Genomic DNA, 19,908 nt, shown 5'->3' with positions numbered 1-19,908 from the left:
TCATACCATGAGGGTAACCTAGAAAAACACATGCAGTAGCTCTAGGATGGAATTTGTGTCTATCTCGAGATAAGGTGGAGGCAAAAGCTAGACAACCAAAGACTTTTAGATGAGAATAAGAAGGAAGCTCAGAAAACAACAATTCAAATGGAGATTTATTAGACAACAAAGGAGATGGAATTCTGTTGATTAGATGAGCTGCTGTTAAAACACAATCTGCCCAAAAAGAAAGAGGTAAATGAGATTGAAACCTTAAAGCCCTAGCAACATTGAGTAAATGTTGGTGTTTTCTTTCAACAATGGAATTTTGTTGAGGTGTCGCTACACAACTGAGTTGATGTAGAGTTCCTTGAGAAGATAAAAAATTTTCCATGTGAAATTCTGCACCATTATCTGATCTCAAGATTTTTATCTTGAGATTAAACTGAGTTGCTACAAGTTTGAAGAAAGATTGAATAAAAACTCTAGCTTGGGACTTTTGATGCATAAGATGAACCCAAGTATATCTACTAAAGTCATCCACAATAGTAAGAAAATAATGTGATCGATTTGTGGATTGCTGAGAAAAGGGACCCCAAATGTCAACATGAATAAGATCAAAAGGAGCCTTTGAAGTTTTATTACTAATAGGAAAATGAAGCTTTTTCTGTTTTGCCAAGGGACAAATATTACAGACTGTATTTGAATCAACAGAAATGAAAGGAACTGAATTGTGCAACATGTTTATTCTAGAATTAGACAAATGACCTAACCTAAAATGCCATATGTCTGTTGAAGAAGTTTTGAGAATAGCATAATTAACACCCTGGTTTGCAGAAAGCTTGCTTGCAGGTTGAATCAAATGGAACAACCCTTCTTTTTCCTCACCCACTCCAATCGTTTTCCAAGTGATTAGATTCTGTATGAAACAATAAGAGTTAATAAAAATGAGGCAGCAACCAAGATGTTTGATGAGCTTTGTTACAGAAAGGAGATTGCATGAAAAAGATGGTACACATAAGACATTGGTCAAGATGAAATGATCTGAAATTCTAACCGTGCCTATGTGTGTAACAGGAACTAAGTCACCATTAGGTAGTTTGACAGATGTGGATATAGTATATGTAATTGTTGTAAACAAAGAAACACAATTAACCATGTGATCAGTAGCTCCTGTATCAATGATCCAAGGAGTATCTGTCGAATTTGGTTTGAGTTTAGGTAAGTTGAGGTTTGAATGAAAAACAGAGTGCTGAATACTGAAAGCATGAGTGTTACCTGAAACCTGAGAGAAAAGGTGGTCTTGAGGAGCAGGTAAAGAACCTACTTGATTGGCGGAAGCTTGATGAGGATTTGTCTACAAGAATTCCAAAAGCCTTTGACACTGTTCTACTGTAATTGGCAGCTGAGGAACTTGTGGAGTTGCAGAAAAATGTTTTCCATGAGTCTGAGCAGCATAGTTTACACTTGAGCTTGGGGAAAAATAAGGCCTCTTTGTGAATTTGAATCCAGGGGGGAAGCCATGTAACTTGTAACATTTATCAATGGTATGTCCAGAAATGCCACAATGAGTACAGACTGGTTTATCCCTTCGAGTCATCTGCTTAGGAAACCTATTCTGCTGTGTGGGGACAGATTTGGTTATCAAGTCTGCAGGGTTTGAAGTCATGGATCCTATGAAGATTTGTCTTTGACTTTCTTCTTGAACAACTAGTGAAAACACTTTATTAATTGGAGGAAGTGGATCCATCAAGAGGATTTGACCTCTGATGTGAGCAAAAGACTCATTGAGCCCCATTAAAAATTGGAAAACGTACTGTTGATCAAAAAATGTTTGGACAGATTTCAAGCTACCACAAGAACATGCAGGAACACAAGTACATGGAGAAAAAGACTTATAGTTGCTGAATTCATCACAGAGGATTTGAGACGAGTAAAGTAAGAGCTTACAGACATGCTATCCTGCGATAAGCTGGAGATAGCTTTCTGAAGTTGAAAGGCTTGTGGTCCGTTTTTCTGTGAGAATCTTTCCTTCAGACTCAGCCACATATCCTGGCAATTGTTGATGTAGATTATACTGGTAGCAATGTCCTTCGATACAGTGTTAACAATCCATGAAGATATTGTATCATTGCAACTCTTCCAGGCTCTAAACTCAGATTCATTGAGAGTGGATGAGTGAGGAAGAGTTCCATCAACAAACTGCAACTTGTTCTTCATAGAGAGAGCCATGGTCATGGATCGGCTCCAAGCAGGGACGGAGCTAGGAAATTTTATGGAAGGGGGCCAGCCAAAATTTTTTTTTCGGTTCTTTAGAATTTTTTTATTAAAAAAAATTATTTTGGTTGTTTTTTATGAACTAAAGACTACTGTAAAGGCAAAAAAAAATGAACATTTGAAAGTAAGGGCTAAAAATAAAAATAAAAATTAGTGGGTATGGGCCAACAAAATTAAAAAGAGAGCCAAAAAATTTTATTGGATATGGCCAAAAAAATTAAAAATAGGGCCCTTTTTTTTTCTTTTTTTTTTTTTTGAAAGGGGCCAAATGACTAAAATTAAAACTTTAATTTTACTTTTTTTACTTTTTTTTATTATTTTTTTAACTTATAATTTTTTTTTTCCTTATTTTGGGGTTTTTTTTTTTTTTTTTTACTTATAATTTTTTTTTCCTTATTTTGTAATCATGTCCAACCCGTCCCTCTCTCCGTCTCTGGCTCCAAGTGTTATAATTCTCACCATTTAATGGTTGAGGAACCAACAATAGCCCTGGATTATCACCATTATGCAGATAGTAATGACTGGAGGGATTATCATTGAGAGATAAATGTAATGAATGGGAAGAAGAAATAGGAATGGCTTCAGGAATCGAGGAAACTGGAATCGACATTGATGAACTGAACTTTCACAAAGTGAAAAGCTTTGATACCATATCAAATTGTAAAGAAAGAAAGAAATTGAAGATAAAACTGATCTCATTAACTTGCCAAAATACAAAGTGATACATGAGTTTATATACTCTGTTTTACAACTCAAATAACAGAGTATATACTAACAACATAACGGTTCCAACTTACATAACTAACTAGCTGATATAACAAACTAAACTAACTTATATACACATATGCAATATAAGAAAGAATAATCTGTTGATGAGCTGCTGTTAAGGTCGTTCGTTTTTTTTTTTTTTTTTTGCGGATTTGGATTGTTGTCAGCAGAATATATAACTTCTTGTCAGTCCAATTGTCGTTGTCCATTTCAACTAATTGTCAACAAACTTGTCAGCTTCAACAATTATCAACGATGAAACAAAAGGGACTAATTTTTTTTTTTTTTGGTTAATTATCATTTAAGTACTTATGGTTTTTTTTTTATTATTATTATTATTATTTTTTATTTCACTTAAGTTTCAAATCATATCACATGTGGTATCTAACTTATGAAAAAAAGACCAACTGATGAATATCTTCGCCACATTCTGTCAGCCCAAAGTAATGGATTGCCGCGTGTCGCCGCATAACAAAACCACATGTCCTACAAATATAAAATAATTAGAAAAACAAAACCCTAAAAAAACTATTAAAAATATATATATAAACTTGTAGATGCCGGATAACCTTAATAATGCTAATTATCCCTTAATGACAAGAGTAAAGGCAATGCCAATGTCCTTCCATCAGTTGCAAAGGTAAACACAAAAGGTAAATGCACAAAGACACCAATGCATTGATCACTGCCACAAGACAAATTCTCTTTATTTCCATCATTTTCAGAGCATACACTCATTCTGTATTTCCTACAAGTTTTGCACTCCAAAAGGTCATTTGGCCCCAAGGCTCCCAACCCTCAAATACATGTTCTGCAAACAACCACAGGAAGATACTGCACACACTAGTACTAGACAAACTCCCAACAACAGCACATACAGGTATATAAGACAGGCCTAAATTATTTGCGAGCAACTAAAACGACTTGTTTTCCGACATTGCGACCACTAAAAAGCCCAACCAGGGCAGCTGGTGCACTCTCAAGGCCTTCAGCTATGTCTTCCACATACACTATCTTCCCTTCTTTGATGTAAGGCAGCACAGTGTCTAAGAACTTGGGATGGAGATGAACGTAATCACGAACCGTAAATCCTTTCATGTGGATTCGGTTGTATATGAGACACATCAAATTTTTCACGCCTTCAGGCGGATCAAGATTGTACTGTGAGATCATTCCACAAACAGCAATGCGGCCATGGACTCTCATATTTAGAAGCACTGCATCAAGTGTTTTGCCCCCAACATTCTCAAAGTAAATGTCAATGCCTTCTGGGAAGTACCTGATGATGAATAGAACCCAATAAGGTATGTTTCAAATATCAAAATACGAATGAAATTATATTCCTACAGGCTCTACTGGATGGGGAAACAATTTAGGATATTGAGAGTTTTTATTATCGAACATAAAAATCTGATATTGAGTCCATAAAATGATTTCTTCAGGAAAATACACTTTAATTCCTGAACTATAACTCATTTTGCACTTACACTTTCAAACTTTAAAAAGTGATATTATGACCACCCATACAACAATCACATGTCAAATTAGATACTTTTGCATTTTTTTCTCCAAAATACACTTAAATTTATCAAAAAATAACCATTTGAAAAAATTAAAATTATTAAAAAATAAATTAAATACACCAAAAAGGGGTGGCCCTTTACGCATTAGCCCCTTTAATTTTTTTTTTTTTTTTAAATGGTTACTTTTATATATTTTTAATTTTATTTATTAATAACTTCAAGGGTATTTTGAGAACAAAAATGCAAAAGTGTCTAATTTGACACGCAATGGTAGTATATGGGGCCTTAATGTCACTTTTTAAAGTTTAGAGGCATAATTGTAAAACGGGTGATAGTTCGGGAGGTAAAGTAGATTTTTCCTTCTTTTTTTCCGTATTTGTTTTGTGACATGCAAACAACTTCTGCTGTGATACAAAGTTGAATTTGTGCTCCACACTCCACCCCTTAATTATTGAGGATGAGATTCATATAATCCAAAGACCATTAGCTCTTTCCTTTCTTTATTAAATAATTTTCTACATGTTTGCCACTATATGTCATATCCACCTACTAAAACCAAATTTATATGCACCATAAAGAAACCCATGCCCAACGAGCAAACTAATCTGTGTCAAACAGGTTAAAATAAGTCATTTATATCCTTAAGAATCAAAAAACTTGATTCCATCATTATGGGACTATTAAAGATGAAAGACCAACAACCAATCTAACATTATAAGAGAAAAGTCATCTGTGTCAAACAGGTTAAAAAATAAGTCATTTAAGTATCAAAAGATTTTGATTCAATCATTATGAATAGGACTATTAAAGATTAACGACCAACTACCAATCTAACATTATAAGAGCAAAGTCATCTGTGTCAAACAGGTTAAAAAATAAGTCATTTAAGAATCAAAAGACTTTGATTCCATCATTACGAATAGGACTACTAAAGATTAAGGACCAACTACCAATATAAAACTATAAGAGCAAAGTCATCTGGGTCAAACAGGTTAAAAAATAAGTCAGTTAAGAATAAAAAATTTTGATTCCATCATTATGAATAGGACTAATAAAGATTTAAGGACCGACAAATTTTGATTCCATCATTATAAATAGGACAATTAAAGATTAAGGACCAAAAGAAATATAACATTATAACTTATATGAGCAAAGTCATATGTGTCACACAGGTTAAAAAATAAGTCATTTAAGATCAAAAATTTTGATACCATCATTATGAATAGGACTAATAAAGATTAAGGACCAACAAATTTTGATTCCATCATTATAAATAGGACTGTTAAAGATTAAGGACCAACTACTCCCAGTATAAACCAACCTATAAGCTACTGGCAGGCCTTAGGACTTTCAATAAGCCATTTATTTTTGCAGTCATTTATGATAATAAATGTGGTGTCAAGTAATGGCCCCATCCAGTTTGTTCAAATGTTGCATCAAGCTCAGGCCAAACTTAATCTACAAAGGAATCTGTAAATGCTTCAAGCTTTAGAGCAAAATTTTAGGTTCCTTTTATGCAAATGACATACTGACCTTTTCAAGGCTGCATCCAAGTCATGCTCTTCCTTATAGTTGAAAGCATTGTCAAAACCAAACTTATTCGTCAATAGATCAACCTAATTTACCACAGAAGAAGATGAGCTTTTTTCATGTGACTGGTCCATTTATCATGCCAGGTCAACTCCACAATCACAGAAGAAGACAAAGAGAAACCGGGGAGGGGGAAGAAAAAAGATTACATCCTATCTGAACTTTTCTGGAATTGTTTTAAAGAAAATTGATCACCGCCTATTCAACATGTCCTTATGATTCATCTTTCCTGATTTCCAGAGAGAATCTGGGATACATGGCTGCCATAATTTGGGTCCACAAAAGCAAAACCGTACAGCAGGTGACAAATATGGGAATTAGGGTCTGCTATAGTTCCATGAAATCTACATTAAAAACGATTGTGGAACACATTTAGATAGAAGCCACAGAGAAGTAGATATGCAAATTGAAATATACCTTTTCTTTACTCCCAGCACTTCCTACAACATAACAACCCAACATTTTGGCGAATTGTCCTACAAGCTGACCAACTGCGCCAGATGCCGCAGAAATGAAGACATATTCTCCTTTCTTAGGAGAACAAACTTCATAGAAACCAGCATAAGCAGTCATACCAGGCATACCTATTTGAAAAGAAAAAAGTGTGTGTATATATATATTGGCACAGATTAACAGAGGGAATTCAACTTGATGCTCACACGAGCACAAAATCTTAAACCAATGAAACTACTCCTGGAGACATGCAGCTCAAAAGGGAATGTAGCATAATCATCTTCTTCTAAATCTCAAATCAATCAAAACTTCATTGAATGAGCAAACAACGTACCAAGAAGTCCAGTATAGTAGGAAAGGGGTACATCAGTGTGCTGGATCTTATGCAGGCTTTCAGTTGCCGTGATTAGGCTGTACTCTTCCCATCCAGAAGGCCCCCAAACTAAGTCACCTGCCTTAAAGTCTGGGTGCCCAGAATCCAAAACTTTAGCCACTGCATACCCAGTTAATGGCTGCGAGTTTCCAGCAGGAGAAGATCACAATTGCAAGCTCAAAATGCACACAAAATCAATTTTAAAAGAGCAAGCACACAGCATATAAAATGTTCTCCCAGTAACCTTTCCAATCTTACAAAATATTAGATCAATTTTCAGTTTAACCCTGTTCAAGCATTTGTTTCATTCAAGGCTGAAGAAATATATAATATATGAAGTGAGAGATAAGGAATATTCAGCAGTTTATTGAGGAGGCTTTCGGTGATGAATCTCTTTCTTCTAAGGTGGATAAGGAGAAAACTAAAGTAGGGGAAGAGGGTTTATGGTGAGGGGTTTCTCACCCACCTTATGAAGCTTGATGTTCGGAATGTGCGGGGTCTTAATGACCTCCTTAAGCAGAGAGAAGTGAGGAATTTGATTAGGAAGTTTTAAAATTTCCCTTATTTGCTTATTAGAAACTAGAGTTAGGATTGCTAAGGTTGGGAAAAATAAAGATGTGATGCCGGGTTGGGATATTATTAAAAATTATGAATATAGCAAGTTAGGTCGTATTTGGGTTTGCTGGAATAACGATGATTTGGAGGTTAAAGTGTTGAGTAAAAGTGAGCAAGAGGCGAGTTGACGGATTAAAGCTGTGAAGGAGGACTTGCAATGGGTTCAGTCATTTGTTTATGGAGTTAATAAGGGTGTGGAGAGAAGACCTTATGGGGGAAACTTCAAGATGTTAAGTTGCTGGCTGTAAATAGTCCTTGGCTTTTGGGTGGTGATTTTAATGTAGTATTAAATGAAAAGGAAAAATGGGGAAAGATAGATTGTCTACGTATGAGCATGAGTTCAAGTCTTGTTTGAATGAGATTGAAGTGAAAGATCTTAGTTTTTGTAGGAGTCTTTTCACTTGGACAAACAAGCAAGTTGGTTAGGCTTTTGTTGCCAAAAAGCTTGATAGAATTTTGGACAATGATAAGTGGATGGGGTTGTATGGGCAGACTATGGTTGAATTTGTTGAGGGGGGTGTTTCAGATCATTGCTATGCTAGCGTGTCTATAGGTAAGATAAAGAGCTTTCACCCTAACCCTTTTAAATTTTTTAGCTTCTGGGTGGATCATGATTGCTTTTTGTAGTGGGTTAGGGAGGGATGGAGTTTGGGGGAGGATGGTCATCCTATGTACAGGTTGTACACTAGGCTGAAGGCAGCTAGAGGATTTTGAAGAAGCAGAATCTGGATACTCTTGGCAATCTTAAGCTTAAAGCTTTCCAAGCACGTATGAGACTTCAAAAACCTCAGCAAGAGGTAATATCTTCAGTTGGGGATGCTGATTGTCTCCTTAAAGAAAAGGAGACTCTTCATGAGTATGTGGCTATCAGTAGAGCTGAGGATACAGGAAGTTCCTCAATCTTTTTTTTTTTTATTGGTAATCAAGCAACTTTATTAAAAAGTGTAAGGCGCACCTAAGTATACCGAAAGTATACACAAGGACACCAAAAGAACAAAAACAAAAAAGACAAAGAGAGCCCAAAAACCCGACAAAAACTCACAAAACAAACCCAAATCCCCGACACAAAATACCTACACCCTCTTGCCTTTGCCACGACTGAAACCCTCATAATTGATAGTGTTAAATTATCAATTGTCCTAAAAGCTTAAGCTTATAGGAAAAGGTAAATTTAATCACTTAATCATTACTTTGAAAAAGTTTGTGAGCCTAACTCATCTCATAAACCCAATTCAATAAGAGAGGGTTGTCAATTCCTTATAAACATGCCCAAGGTCTTGTCCACAGGCAATCTAGTAGTGTGGGCCCCATTCGTCCTGTGATAGGCTCTGATACCATGTTAAATTACAAATTGTCCTAAAAACTTAAGTTTATAGGAAGAAGTAAATTTAATCACTTAATCATTACTTTAACAGATAGAACTCTCCAAGTTCTTCAATTCCCTCATTCCTTTCGACTTAAAGTTCCTCAATCTTGTACTTGGAGTTGGAGGAAGCTATTGAAGTTGAGGCTTGAAGCTCAGAAGTTTCTGAAATTTGAAGTTGGGAATGGTCACTATCCATTTGTGGGCTGATTGGTGGCATCTGGAGGGTGCTTTGTATGACAGATTTGGTTATCGAGTGATTTATGATGCAAATAGCAATATTAATGCTAAGTTTTCTACTGTTCTTTGGGATGGTAATTGGTTTTGGGTCTCAGTGAAGACCTTGTGGTGATACAACGTCAGCTCCTCTCTATGGTGGATTTGGGTGAGAGTGATACCCCAGTTTGGGTTGTTTCTAAAACAGGTAAATTGTCTAGTTATGATACTTGGGATGCCTTGAGAGAAGAAACAGAGTACTGTAGAATGGTAGCAACTTATTTGGTTCCCTCGAAAGATCCCAAAACATGCTTTTATCCTTTGGTTAGCTATGAAGAATGCTTTAACAACGGGTGTTAGATTGTTGAAGCGGGGCTTTCAAGGGGATGTTAAGTGAGTTTTTTGTAGGCATGTTGTTAAAGTTAGAGATCTTTTGTTTTTTTTGTTGTAGTTATACTGGCAGAATATGGAGGAATATTATGTCTTTGTGTACTGTTGAGGACCCCCCCAATTTGCTGAGAGGATGTTGTTGATGAAGGGTTGTTGCAGTGAAAAAAAAGAGCGTTTAAAGCTTACACTTGTAGACTTGCACTTGGCTCTGCGGTCTATCATCCATGTTGAAATAGAAATGCTCTGAAGTATGACAATCATCCACTGTCTGAAGATCAGCTTATGCAGAAAATTAAATGGGAGGTGAAAGTTCGTCTAATGGGCAAAGGTAAATTTAGGAAGACTAAAGGTAATGTTGGCATTTGTTATAGATAGGGTATTGACCCTAATAGACTGGTATAGTTTGATTTGTTTTGATGTAAAGAGTTTCTTTGAGTTTAGATTTTGAAGCTTGTTTCAAAATCTGGTTTCTGCTTGTTTAATGCAGAAGTGTAAAGGGGTATAGTGGTCGGTTTATAAAACTTGAACAAAAAAAAATAGTGAGAGAGAACGGAAGCAGAGTGAGAAGAGCAGAATTAGGGCTACTTTATATGAAACTGTATTACATTGTAATATATTTATAGAGAAGAATTAGGATGTGATATACAAGATAAGGCGACCAAGTAAAATAAGGAATCAATGATAATATTTTAAAATATTCTAACAGTCATTCACTCCACCCCAAGAAGCAAAAGAAACAATAAAAATAATGTCGATTGAGATTACATAAGCTATTCCAAAAACCCCTCGACTACCCACCAAGATTTTGTTTTTTGTGAAAACCCATTTTCAATTCAATCTTCTAATTTCAATTCCCATGTCCAAAAATTTAAACTTTGTTCTGTCATGAATCATCAAAAACAATTTTGAGTGTCAATTTCCAAAAGCCCCACCCTCAACCAAGAAAAATACAGAGGATAAAGGAAAGAACAGAAAATATCAAAGTGTCATCTTGCTATGTTATAATCACTATGGATCTCCAAATTTGAAAAAAAAAAAAAAAAACCCACTTGAAACAAGTGATCAACGAGTTACGAGCATCAATTTCAGAACCCCATTTCCCCCATACAATTTTCTCGGGAACCAAACAGCGATACTCACAGAGCCAGGGTTGTAAGAAGTGAATCCGCTAACAGTGACTCGTAGCATCCGAATTCGCATGACGGGGTCGCAGGACAAGTAGAGGTTTTTCACGAGAACAGCATTGGAACCTTCGGGGACCTTCAATTTAATGGTACTAGTGGTGACGTACATGTCCGATTCCTTTGGAAAACCATTGACATAGTCCCTGAATATCACCTGCTTGTTGCTCACTACTTCCTCTCCATTAACGCTCGCCATAGCTAAGCTAACCCTCCTTCACTGTTTCTGCCTGTGTTTCGAATCTTTCAATGGGAAGGTGTGGGGCAAGGGGTGGGATTGTGTAGCACACGGATCCCAGTGCTTTTGTTCCTGCTTACGTGAAATTTGCGTCACATTATATGTCACTGATGATGTAATAGTTGGGCTGTGAGGGGGAAGTCAGCACTCAGCACTCAGCAGTGACGATCCACTTGGAAATTCTTGTTACTGTTTGTGAAATTCTTGGTTTTTGAACTAATGCCTAACATGGTGCGTCTATGAGGTGAATGTCTCCACTTATAAAATTCTCCTTTACAAGAGGATCATTGTTAATTCCTATTAGCTTTAAGTTTTTACTATCAATGGAATAAAAGTCAGAAGTTATAAGTTCCCATCTAATTCCATCAATTCATCATATTTAAATCAAATATTCTATGTATTAAAAAGAATTTGAGCTGTTAAATAATTAAATTTCATAAGGCAAAATTCTATATCTCTCATGGTTGTGTGATCTTAATTAACTAATGCTTACAACTTATAATGAATTTGACTATACTGTTCATTTTCATTTAATAGCATATAAAGGTAGGTTTTTACAAACCACTCAGCCTCAGTATTTACCCACAATTATCAAAAATAAAAGCAAGAAAGCTCAGGTCAGAGACACAGAGAGAGAGAGAGTAGTGCTTACAGAGGCAGGTGTGAAGGAAGAAAAAAGGTTAGGACCCTCAATTCTTTCCATCCGGATACGCATGTAGGGATCACAAAGGTTCTTCACCAATATCCCATTGCACCCATCCGGAAGAGTCAGCTTCACCGTTGTAGTGCTCACCTCCATGTCCGACTCTGTCGGAAAACAAGCCGCTGAAGTGAAATAAAGGACGAATGTTTTATATAAAAAGTGGAAAATTTTTATTTTTTAGTAATTTTTTTAATTTACATAAAGGTAAAAAGTTATTAATATGGTATAATGAGAACGGAAAATTTTATATTAGACCCCTGAATTACTGCAAATTTTGAGGTGACCTCCCAAAATTCAAAAACTCTCAATTTACACTCATGAACTTCCAATTTCAATCAATTAATTATCTCTTCTATCAGATTTTAAACATTAAAACTGATAAAATAACGTTTATATTCCTGACTTTTTTATAAAATTTCAAATATACCCTTAATTTCAAATAAACAAATAAATTTAATTTTAAATTTAAATTTTAAATTTTTTTTAAAAAAAAAAAGAATAAAAAAAAAGAGAACCTGACCCACGGCTGAGTCACGGCCGTGACCTAGCGTGGGTCTACTGACCCACAGTGGGTCTCTGGCCGAGATCCACGGGTCACAAAGACCATTTTTCCTTTTTTCATTTTTTTATTTTTTTAGTGCTAAACGTCACATTCCAGATGCAATGTTCTCAATCCCCAAGTCGATGGTAGAAGGGCCAATTGAGATGCAGTCATCCCTGGTTCAATGAAGTATAGGATCGTGACACCTGAAGATAACTGCAGTGAATGTCATCAATGTTTAGGCTGTTGCCATTGTCAGTACTTAGCAGTGACGATCTACTTGAAAATTCTTGTTACTATTTGTGAAATTCTTGGTTTTTGGCCTTGAAAACAAAATTTTCATTATTTTTTTTTTTTTGTAACAAACCACTTTATAGAAAAGAGCCAACAGAACACAAACCCTCACAAAGAGGGACAAGAAGGGGGTGGATCTTTTCCACTACATAAGGTAATAGAGAGGGGAGGAGAGAATAAGGAGGGAATGCAGCCCGAGAAAACTCTTGCCGCGGCCCTATATGCCACATGATGGACGCAGAAGTTCGCACTTCTGTTAACTTTTCTGGCCTTCCAAATACAGGAGGCTGAAAAAATAGATAAGGTTTCAGAGATTACATGTTCAAGATGCCAATCCAATACATTAGATGGATTCTGTAAAGATAAAATAACAATAGAGGAGTCCCCTTCTAGAATGAACTTATCAAGGTGCATGGAAGCTGCCAGGGAACCAGCCAAGAGGGCTGCTTGAGCTTCTCCATACGAAGGACTACAAGTGGGCCTAACTTGGGAGAGGATTTTGATGATCTGGCCTTTGGAGTCTCTGCAAACAGCTGCTTGAGTAGAGAAGTTATCTCTGATGGCTGTATCAAAATTTATCTTGAAGTAATCTGTAGGAGGAGGAGACCATAGCTCTTTGATTGGATGTGACTTTGAAGTCCAGGCTGCTAAATGTTCCAAGGAGACACGGTTGATGTTTGCAGCCAGCTTGGAGGCTTCAGGGAAAACACCATTATGAACAGCTTGGTTTCTGGAAATCCAAAGCAGATCACAAAAAACAGCAGCATAAATCTGGAACAAATGTGAGTCTGCAAGAGGAATGCCAAAAGATGTATGAGGAGTTAAAATACCTTTGATCCATTCAGAGAGGCTGAGAGAGGACCATTTCAACGAGTCTAGAGGCCAATGAGAGGATCTCCAAGATATTCTAGCAAAAAAGCAACTGAAGAAGAGGTGAGAGAGGGAGTCCTCTTCTACATTGCATAAGGGGCAAACTAAGGTAGTAGGGGGAATGGGGAAAACAGAGTTTAACCTAATCTTGGAGGGGACAATATCCCAAGCAATTTTCCAAAGGAAAAGTTTCAATCTATCATTAAGATTGAGATTCCAGAGAAGCTTCCATTGAGCTGGAGAAAGAGGGGAGTTTTCAGTAGAAAATCTCTGGCTACTGATGAGATTATATGCAGATTTAGTTGAAAAACAGCCATTAGCAGAGGGGGTCCAGAGAAGCTTATCAGAAGAGGGAGAGGAAAAGTTGATTTTAACAATTTCCTTAATACTAACAGAATCAAAAAGAGAGTGGAGAAGAGGATAGTTCCAAGAATAAGCAGTGGAAGAGGGATCATGACAGAAAAGATCAGAAACTAGAAGATTGGGAAGGGGCCTAAGCAAAAGAGGAGAGGGGGAAGGAATGAAAGATGGAATGGTTGGAATCCAAGAGGAGCTCCAAATAGGGAGAGAGGAGGAGCTATGGATTCTGTTACAAGCACCTTTGGAGATAAAAGAACGAGTTTTCAGGATGCCTTTCCATAACCATGATGAGGAAGAAATGGATGAGGGGGAGAGAAAAGAGCTAGAGTGAAGATACTTACCTCGCAAGTGAGAAACCAATAAAGAATCTGCATTAGAGTGAAGTTTCCAGCCTAACTTGGAGATAAGAGCCAAGTTAACTTCTCTCATTTTCCTGATGCCTAAACCACCTAAAACCTTTGGAAGGCAAATAGAGTCCCAAGCCTTCAAAGTCAGGTTTTTAGACTTTTTTGCTGGGAAACCCCACCAAAATTTTTTGAAAATCTTATCAAGATCAGAGCAAAAGCTTTTAGGAAGCAAGAAAGTGCTCATGGCATAAGAGGGAAGTGCAGCAGCAACTGACTTAATGAGAACTAATCTGCCAGCTTGAGATAAAGTTTTGGCTCTCCAACCTTCAACTCTTCCAAGAACCTTGTCAATAAAACCTTGAAAGGCTCTTTTCTTTGAGTTCCCCATCAGAATTGGTAAACCAAGATAAAGAGAGCTAGAAGGGTTGGAGGGGTAAGGAATAATATTGGAGATAGCTTCTGAAGTGCAGGGATTGGTGTTTTTACTGAAACGAGTGGAGGATTTTGCAGCATTGATGGACTGACCAGACCATCTACAATACTTATCCAGACAAGATTTGATGCAAGTAGCTTCAGACACAGTAGCTTTCCCAAAAATGAGTAAGTCATCAGCAAATAAAAGATGATGAATAGCAGTGCAGTTCCTTGCTATCCGAAGGCCTTTAAGAAAACCATTCTTTTCCTCTTTGAACATAAGTCTAGAGAAGACTTCAGAACCCAGAATAAAAAGAAAAGGAGAGAGGGGGTCTCCTTGTCTCAACCCTCTCTCAGGGGAGAATAAACCAAAAGGACTACCATTCAGCAAAATAGAGAAGGAGGAAGAGGAGATGCAGATTCTGACCCAGGAGATCCAAATGGGGCTGAACCCCAGTTTTTCCATTATAGACAAGAGAAAAGTCCATTCCATTCTATCAAAAGCCTTCTCCATGTCCATCTTGAGGAACATGTAACCCCCTTTGCCTCTCTTGGATTTGAAAGAATGAAGAAGCTCATGGGACAGGATCGTGTTGTCTTGAATATTCCTCTTTGGAACAAAAGCTGATTGAAGAGGAGATATTATTCTAGGAAGAAAGATTTTCAATCTGTTAGCCAGGATTTTAGAAATGATCTTGTAGACAATGTTGCAAAGGCTTATAGGTCTGAATTGGTGAGCAGTGTGAGAGCCACTAAGTTTAGGAACCAAAGCTAGAAAAGTATGATTCTGATCCCTCATCAAAAAATTGTTCTTAAAGAAATTCCAAATGCAATTCAGAACATCCACTTTGACATGACACCAGTATTTCTTGTAGAATAGAGCAGTAAAACCATCTGGTCCAGGGGCTTTGGTAGAGCCAAGACTTGCTAAAGCTTCGAAAACCTCTTCCTCAGAAGGAATGGAGCATAAGGTAACATTCTCCTCCTCAGTGATAATAGGAGAGAATAAGTCCAGCATTTCAGCCTCAATGGGAGAGTTTGAAGAAGTGAACAGATTGGAGAAGTGAGCTGTGAAATGTCCACCAATTTCAGCTCTAGAGGAAACCCAATTTCCTGGACCCAACTTGAGAAAGTTCACTGCATTAGATCTTCTTCTGATGAGAGTGGAAGTGTGGAAATACTTGGTGTTAAGGTCCTTACAAGTCAACCAACTTTCTCTGGATTTTGAGCGCCATAGGATCTCTTCCTTGCTTAGGAGATTCTCCAAATCCAACTTCAAACTTATTTCCTTATCAAAAGAGGAGGGAGAGGGAGGGGATTGTTGGACTGTGTCTAAGAGAAGAAGAGTGGCCTTAATCTTCTTATGAATATTACCAAAATGTTGAGAGTTCCATTTTAGCAAGGCAGATTTGGTGTTTTTGAGTTTCTTAGGAAGGCAAGTGGCAAGGATTCCAGGAACAATTTTCTGCCAAGCAGCTTCTATAATTTGACCACAAGAACTGTCTTTGGTCCAAAATTCCTCAAACCTAAAAGGCCTAGGCAAGAAGCAGGAAGAGTAGTTGGTATTAAGAGAAATGGGGTTATGGTCAGAGTTTAGAGCAGGGAGATGTAGTAGGAAGTATTCAGGGTGAAGATGAACCCAATTTGGAGAAGCCAAACCTCTATCCAACCTTTCTTTAATAGTATCCAAGCCTTGTCTATTATTGCACCAAGTAAAAGGATTTCCAGCAAATCCTAAATCAATCATTCCAAAACGTTCAATGAAGCTTCTAAAAGGGCAGTGGGAAGAGCTTGCCACAGGTCTCCCACCAAGCTTCTCAGATTGATCCAAAATTGAGTTTAAGTCTCCTATACAAAGCCAAGAGGCTTCAAAAAGATTACCAACAGAGGCAAAAGAGTCCCAAAAAGCCAATCTGTCCCTTCTATCAAGAGGACCATACACACAAGAGAGAATCCAAGGAGAATTAGGAGGATCAGAAAAGCACCAAGCTGAAATGTTGTTCTTGTTTGAAACAAAACATTCAAGGTCCACTCCAGGACGCCAAGAGAGAACCAAACCACCACTAGAACCAGAGGGAGCAACTTGAGTCATGTGAAAAAAACCAAGCCTGTTCAAAGTAGCAGAGATTTGGGGAGGAGGAGATTTAGTTTCAGAGAGGAAAAGAACATCAGGAGATTGATCCCGGATCAACATCCTCAAACTTCGAACTGCAGCAGGCCGAGAGAGGCCCCTGCAGTTCCAGGATATAATTTTCATTGGTGCTGGGGAGGCTTAACAAAGCCCCCCTTTTTCACAGAGTCAACTTCAGCAGCCACAACTACTGAAACAAGTTTGTTTTTCCTTTTTCTAGCAGCTCTAAAAATAGATCGAGCTGGGAGCTTTTCAGAAGAACCTGGGGTGAAAACAGGGGATTGAGAATGGGGTTGGTTAGGATGTTCAACATTAGTAGTGGAAGCACCAGGACTTTTTTTTGAGGGAAAGGCTACATCTGACAGTCTAGTTCTTTTCTTATTGATCTGATGAGTGGGAGAAGAAGGAGGGCTTGATGGGGGAGAGTGAGGGGGAGAATGAGAATTCTCTAGAGATGGTAAGGTGGGTTTTTTGGGGGGACGAATATTGTAGGGAGATTTCCTTTTGTATTGGGTTGAAGTGTGGCTGGATTTGGTGGGAACAGAAGAGGAAGAAGGGATATTGATAGAAGCCGTTGTGTTTAAATTGTCAGGAGAAATGGGCTTGTGTTGAGAAGTTTTAGCTGGGTCTGGTGAGTGGATTGTGTTTAAATATTCAGAAGAAATGGGCTTGAGTTGGGCAGTTTGAGCTGGGTCATGTGAGAGGATATTGGTGGGCCTATATTGGGAGATATCCATCAAGTTAGAGTCCAAAGAGTGGTTGGAGACTAACTTGTTAGTTGAGTGATGAGAAAGTTTAGAAGAAAATAGTTGAGTAGGTTTCTGAGACAAGGATAAGGCATTTAATGTTTTCTCAAGAGGGTTGTCCAATCTTGTGGCAGTAGGAGGGATTAGACTAGGGATATTTTGAGAGGGAGTGTCTTGTGTAAGGGAAGTAACAGATCTAGGGGTATGGGATATGAGAGAGGGTTGTTGAGGTGTCAGGCGGATATCTAGCTGGTTTGCATGGGGTTGAGTGCTTGGCATGCATGGCTGAGTGGGATCAATTCTGAGGGGGGAAGACGAAGTATGGTGTTTTTCTTCATGATGAGTCGTATTTAAAGAAGGCAGGTTAGAAAAAATGTTAACTTTGAGAGAGATTTGGTACCTGGAAGGAACTCTGGCAGCTTGAGGGGATAGGCATGAGAAATGTTTATGGCCAATCTTTCCACATTCGGTGCAATAGACATCCAATCTTTCGTATTTCAGACTGATCCAGGTGGAAGTTCCATCATTCCTGGTGAAGAGAAACCCTGGATTTAGAGGCTTACTTATATCCACATCAACAAGAAGCCTTAGATAGCTGCGAAAAGGGGTATCAACTCCACTAGCATCTTCAACTTTCACAAGGTGACCCAGTCCTTTCCCAATAGCAATGGCATTTTTGATAGACAAGTTGTGTAGAGGGAGACCATGAACTTGGATCCAGAAAGGAACTTCTTTTAAGGAGAGTTCACCTAGAGTAGCTGTGGGGGACCAAGTTTGTAAAGCTAACAAGAACCCATTAACATTCCAGACTTGATTGAGAATTCTGGAAATGTGGTCCTTCTTAGAAAATTTGAACAGATATGTGTTTGGGCCAAGGACAGCAAACGAGAAAGGAATGGCAAAGAACCAGGCTTTGGTCAGGGCTGCATTAACAGATTGATTGTTTTGAGTTTTTTGGGAAATGACTTGTCCTACCAAAGGTAGAAGTTCATCATTAACAAGTTCAGAGGGGAGAGTTTCTAGCTGAGAGGAAGGGTCCTCCCATGTTAGAGCAGCTGTTTGTGCTATAAGGGAGTCTATGTTTTGAGATGAGAAATCCATAACAAAGGAAAGGAGAAGAGATTAGAGAAGGAAAAGGAAAGAAGTAGAGAGGAAAGAACTCAGGTTCTAGAGGAGCTCAGGGAGAGAGCGAGTGTATCTTCCTTTGGGTAGTGTGTTAACTATTTGGTTCTTGTGGTTTGAATGATTTTGGTTGCGTTTCTTGTGAATGCAGTGTGAAAAATAGAAGAATGAAGGATGATCTTCCCCCATCAAGCCATACAGAACCTTTTTTTTTTTTTACATTAAAAAAAAAAAAAAAAAAGCTTTATGATTTTCATTCTAGATGATATATGTCCAGGCATAAAAATGCTGTGTATTGTAAATGAATTTGATCTCATGTTTGTAGAGCTGCAGGTAAAACTCCTCTCTATTGACTAGAATGCAAATTGTATAGACGCGGTTAATGCTCTTGTAATCCACAAAACTAAGCTCATCTCTTTCACTAGTCGTTCTAATTTTTATCATTTGCAGATGGACCTAAAACTAATTGAATATCTTGCGGCATTGAACCTTTTTTTTAGGGAAAAATATAAAAAATTTACTTTCTCACATGCAGGAAATTTACGCTTAACACATATAAGCCTTTTTCTCTATTTTCCTTCTTTATGCCTTTCCTAACCTAGCTGCCATTGGTCTCTCTGACTGAGAGGAGGAAAGAGATCTCATCTCTTCTCTGCCCCAGAATCAAACGTTTGACCCGTATGACCGAACGTTTGAGGTTGAGGCCAAATGTTCGGGCTTCTCTATTAATCAAATGTTTGATTGTTAGTTAGGAACTCTGTTTTGAACATGTTTAGGTCTAGGATTCGTTTTAGCTCACAGATTACGAGGGTGTGGAACATTTGAAGGAATTTGTGGAGGAACAATACGGCTCGGTGAGTACAAACTCACATGAATACTTATTATTTTTCCCGCATTGCACAACTATTTTATGTGTACCAAACATTCATCTTTATAACTCTCATAAAATACATTTTGATATACTATGAACTATATTTTATGAAAGCGTATGTTGATTAAGCAAGATAATTGCATCTTCTACATGCAAGGGTGTGGAATTATATTTTGCATCTTTTACATGCAAAATGAAATACATTTTGCATATAAAAGATGGGCAAGACTAATTACATCGTATGACATGGTACACCAATATGTGCAGGATAACGGTAATGAGCTTACTGTACAAGTTAACTCTATGGTCAAATGTGTGTGTTATATGGATATTGGATTCAATAGTTATTTCGTGACCGACGCAATCATGTTTGGTCGGTGGGTCACAAATAAATAAATCTCTGAATGCAGGATTGCTTTTTCTTCTATTTTACTCTATTGATATTCTAGCGGACCAATGCAGCAAGATTGTGTATGATGAACATACACGTAAGAAAATCTTCCACATTCTTCTTCTTGAATGGGTTCTTGTACGTAGTTGTTT

The 19,908-nt window shown here is 37.6% G+C and overlaps 3 protein-coding genes across 4 annotated transcripts; all 3 read right to left on the bottom strand.

Annotated features, from left to right (window-relative positions):
- Positions 1-1,336: 1,336 nt before the first annotated feature.
- On the bottom strand, positions 1,337-2,211 carry LOC132178232 (uncharacterized). The gene is made up of 2 exons (XM_059590681.1): positions 1,934-2,211; positions 1,337-1,829 (listed from the first exon to the last, which is right to left on the bottom strand). The coding sequence occupies exons 1-2, from the start codon at positions 2,209-2,211 to the stop codon at positions 1,337-1,339; spliced, it is 771 nt and encodes a 256-aa protein (XP_059446664.1).
- A 1,491-nt stretch (positions 2,212-3,702) lies between these two features.
- Positions 3,703-11,766, bottom strand: LOC132177178 (2-alkenal reductase (NADP(+)-dependent)-like). Of its 2 annotated transcripts, none has more exons than XM_059589424.1 (5): positions 11,619-11,766; positions 6,925-7,102; positions 6,555-6,721; positions 6,081-6,163; positions 3,703-4,303 (listed from the first exon to the last, which is right to left on the bottom strand). In XM_059589424.1, the coding sequence occupies exons 1-5, from the start codon at positions 11,763-11,765 to the stop codon at positions 3,925-3,927; spliced, it is 954 nt and encodes a 317-aa protein (XP_059445407.1). In that variant the 5' UTR covers position 11,766; the 3' UTR covers positions 3,703-3,924. The 2 variants fall into 2 exon arrangements, with proteins under 2 accessions (XP_059445407.1, XP_059445406.1); XM_059589423.1 differs by lacking the exon at positions 11,619-11,766 and adding an exon at positions 10,688-11,165.
- A 4,982-nt stretch (positions 11,767-16,748) lies between these two features.
- LOC132178231 (uncharacterized) lies at positions 16,749-18,473 on the bottom strand. Its single transcript, XM_059590680.1, has 2 exons — positions 17,773-18,473; positions 16,749-17,343 (listed from the first exon to the last, which is right to left on the bottom strand). Exons 1-2 carry the CDS (start codon positions 18,471-18,473, stop codon positions 16,749-16,751), a joined length of 1,296 nt encoding a protein of 431 aa, XP_059446663.1.
- Between the last annotated feature and the right edge of the window lie 1,435 nt (positions 18,474-19,908).

The sequence above is a fragment of the Corylus avellana genome, chromosome ca4 (assembly GCF_901000735.1).
Source record: "Corylus avellana chromosome ca4, CavTom2PMs-1.0".
Classification (NCBI taxonomy): Eukaryota; Viridiplantae; Streptophyta; class Magnoliopsida; order Fagales; family Betulaceae; genus Corylus; species Corylus avellana.
The sequence above is the reverse complement of the archived record's forward strand: the minus strand, read 5'-3'. Positions and strand labels throughout refer to the sequence as shown.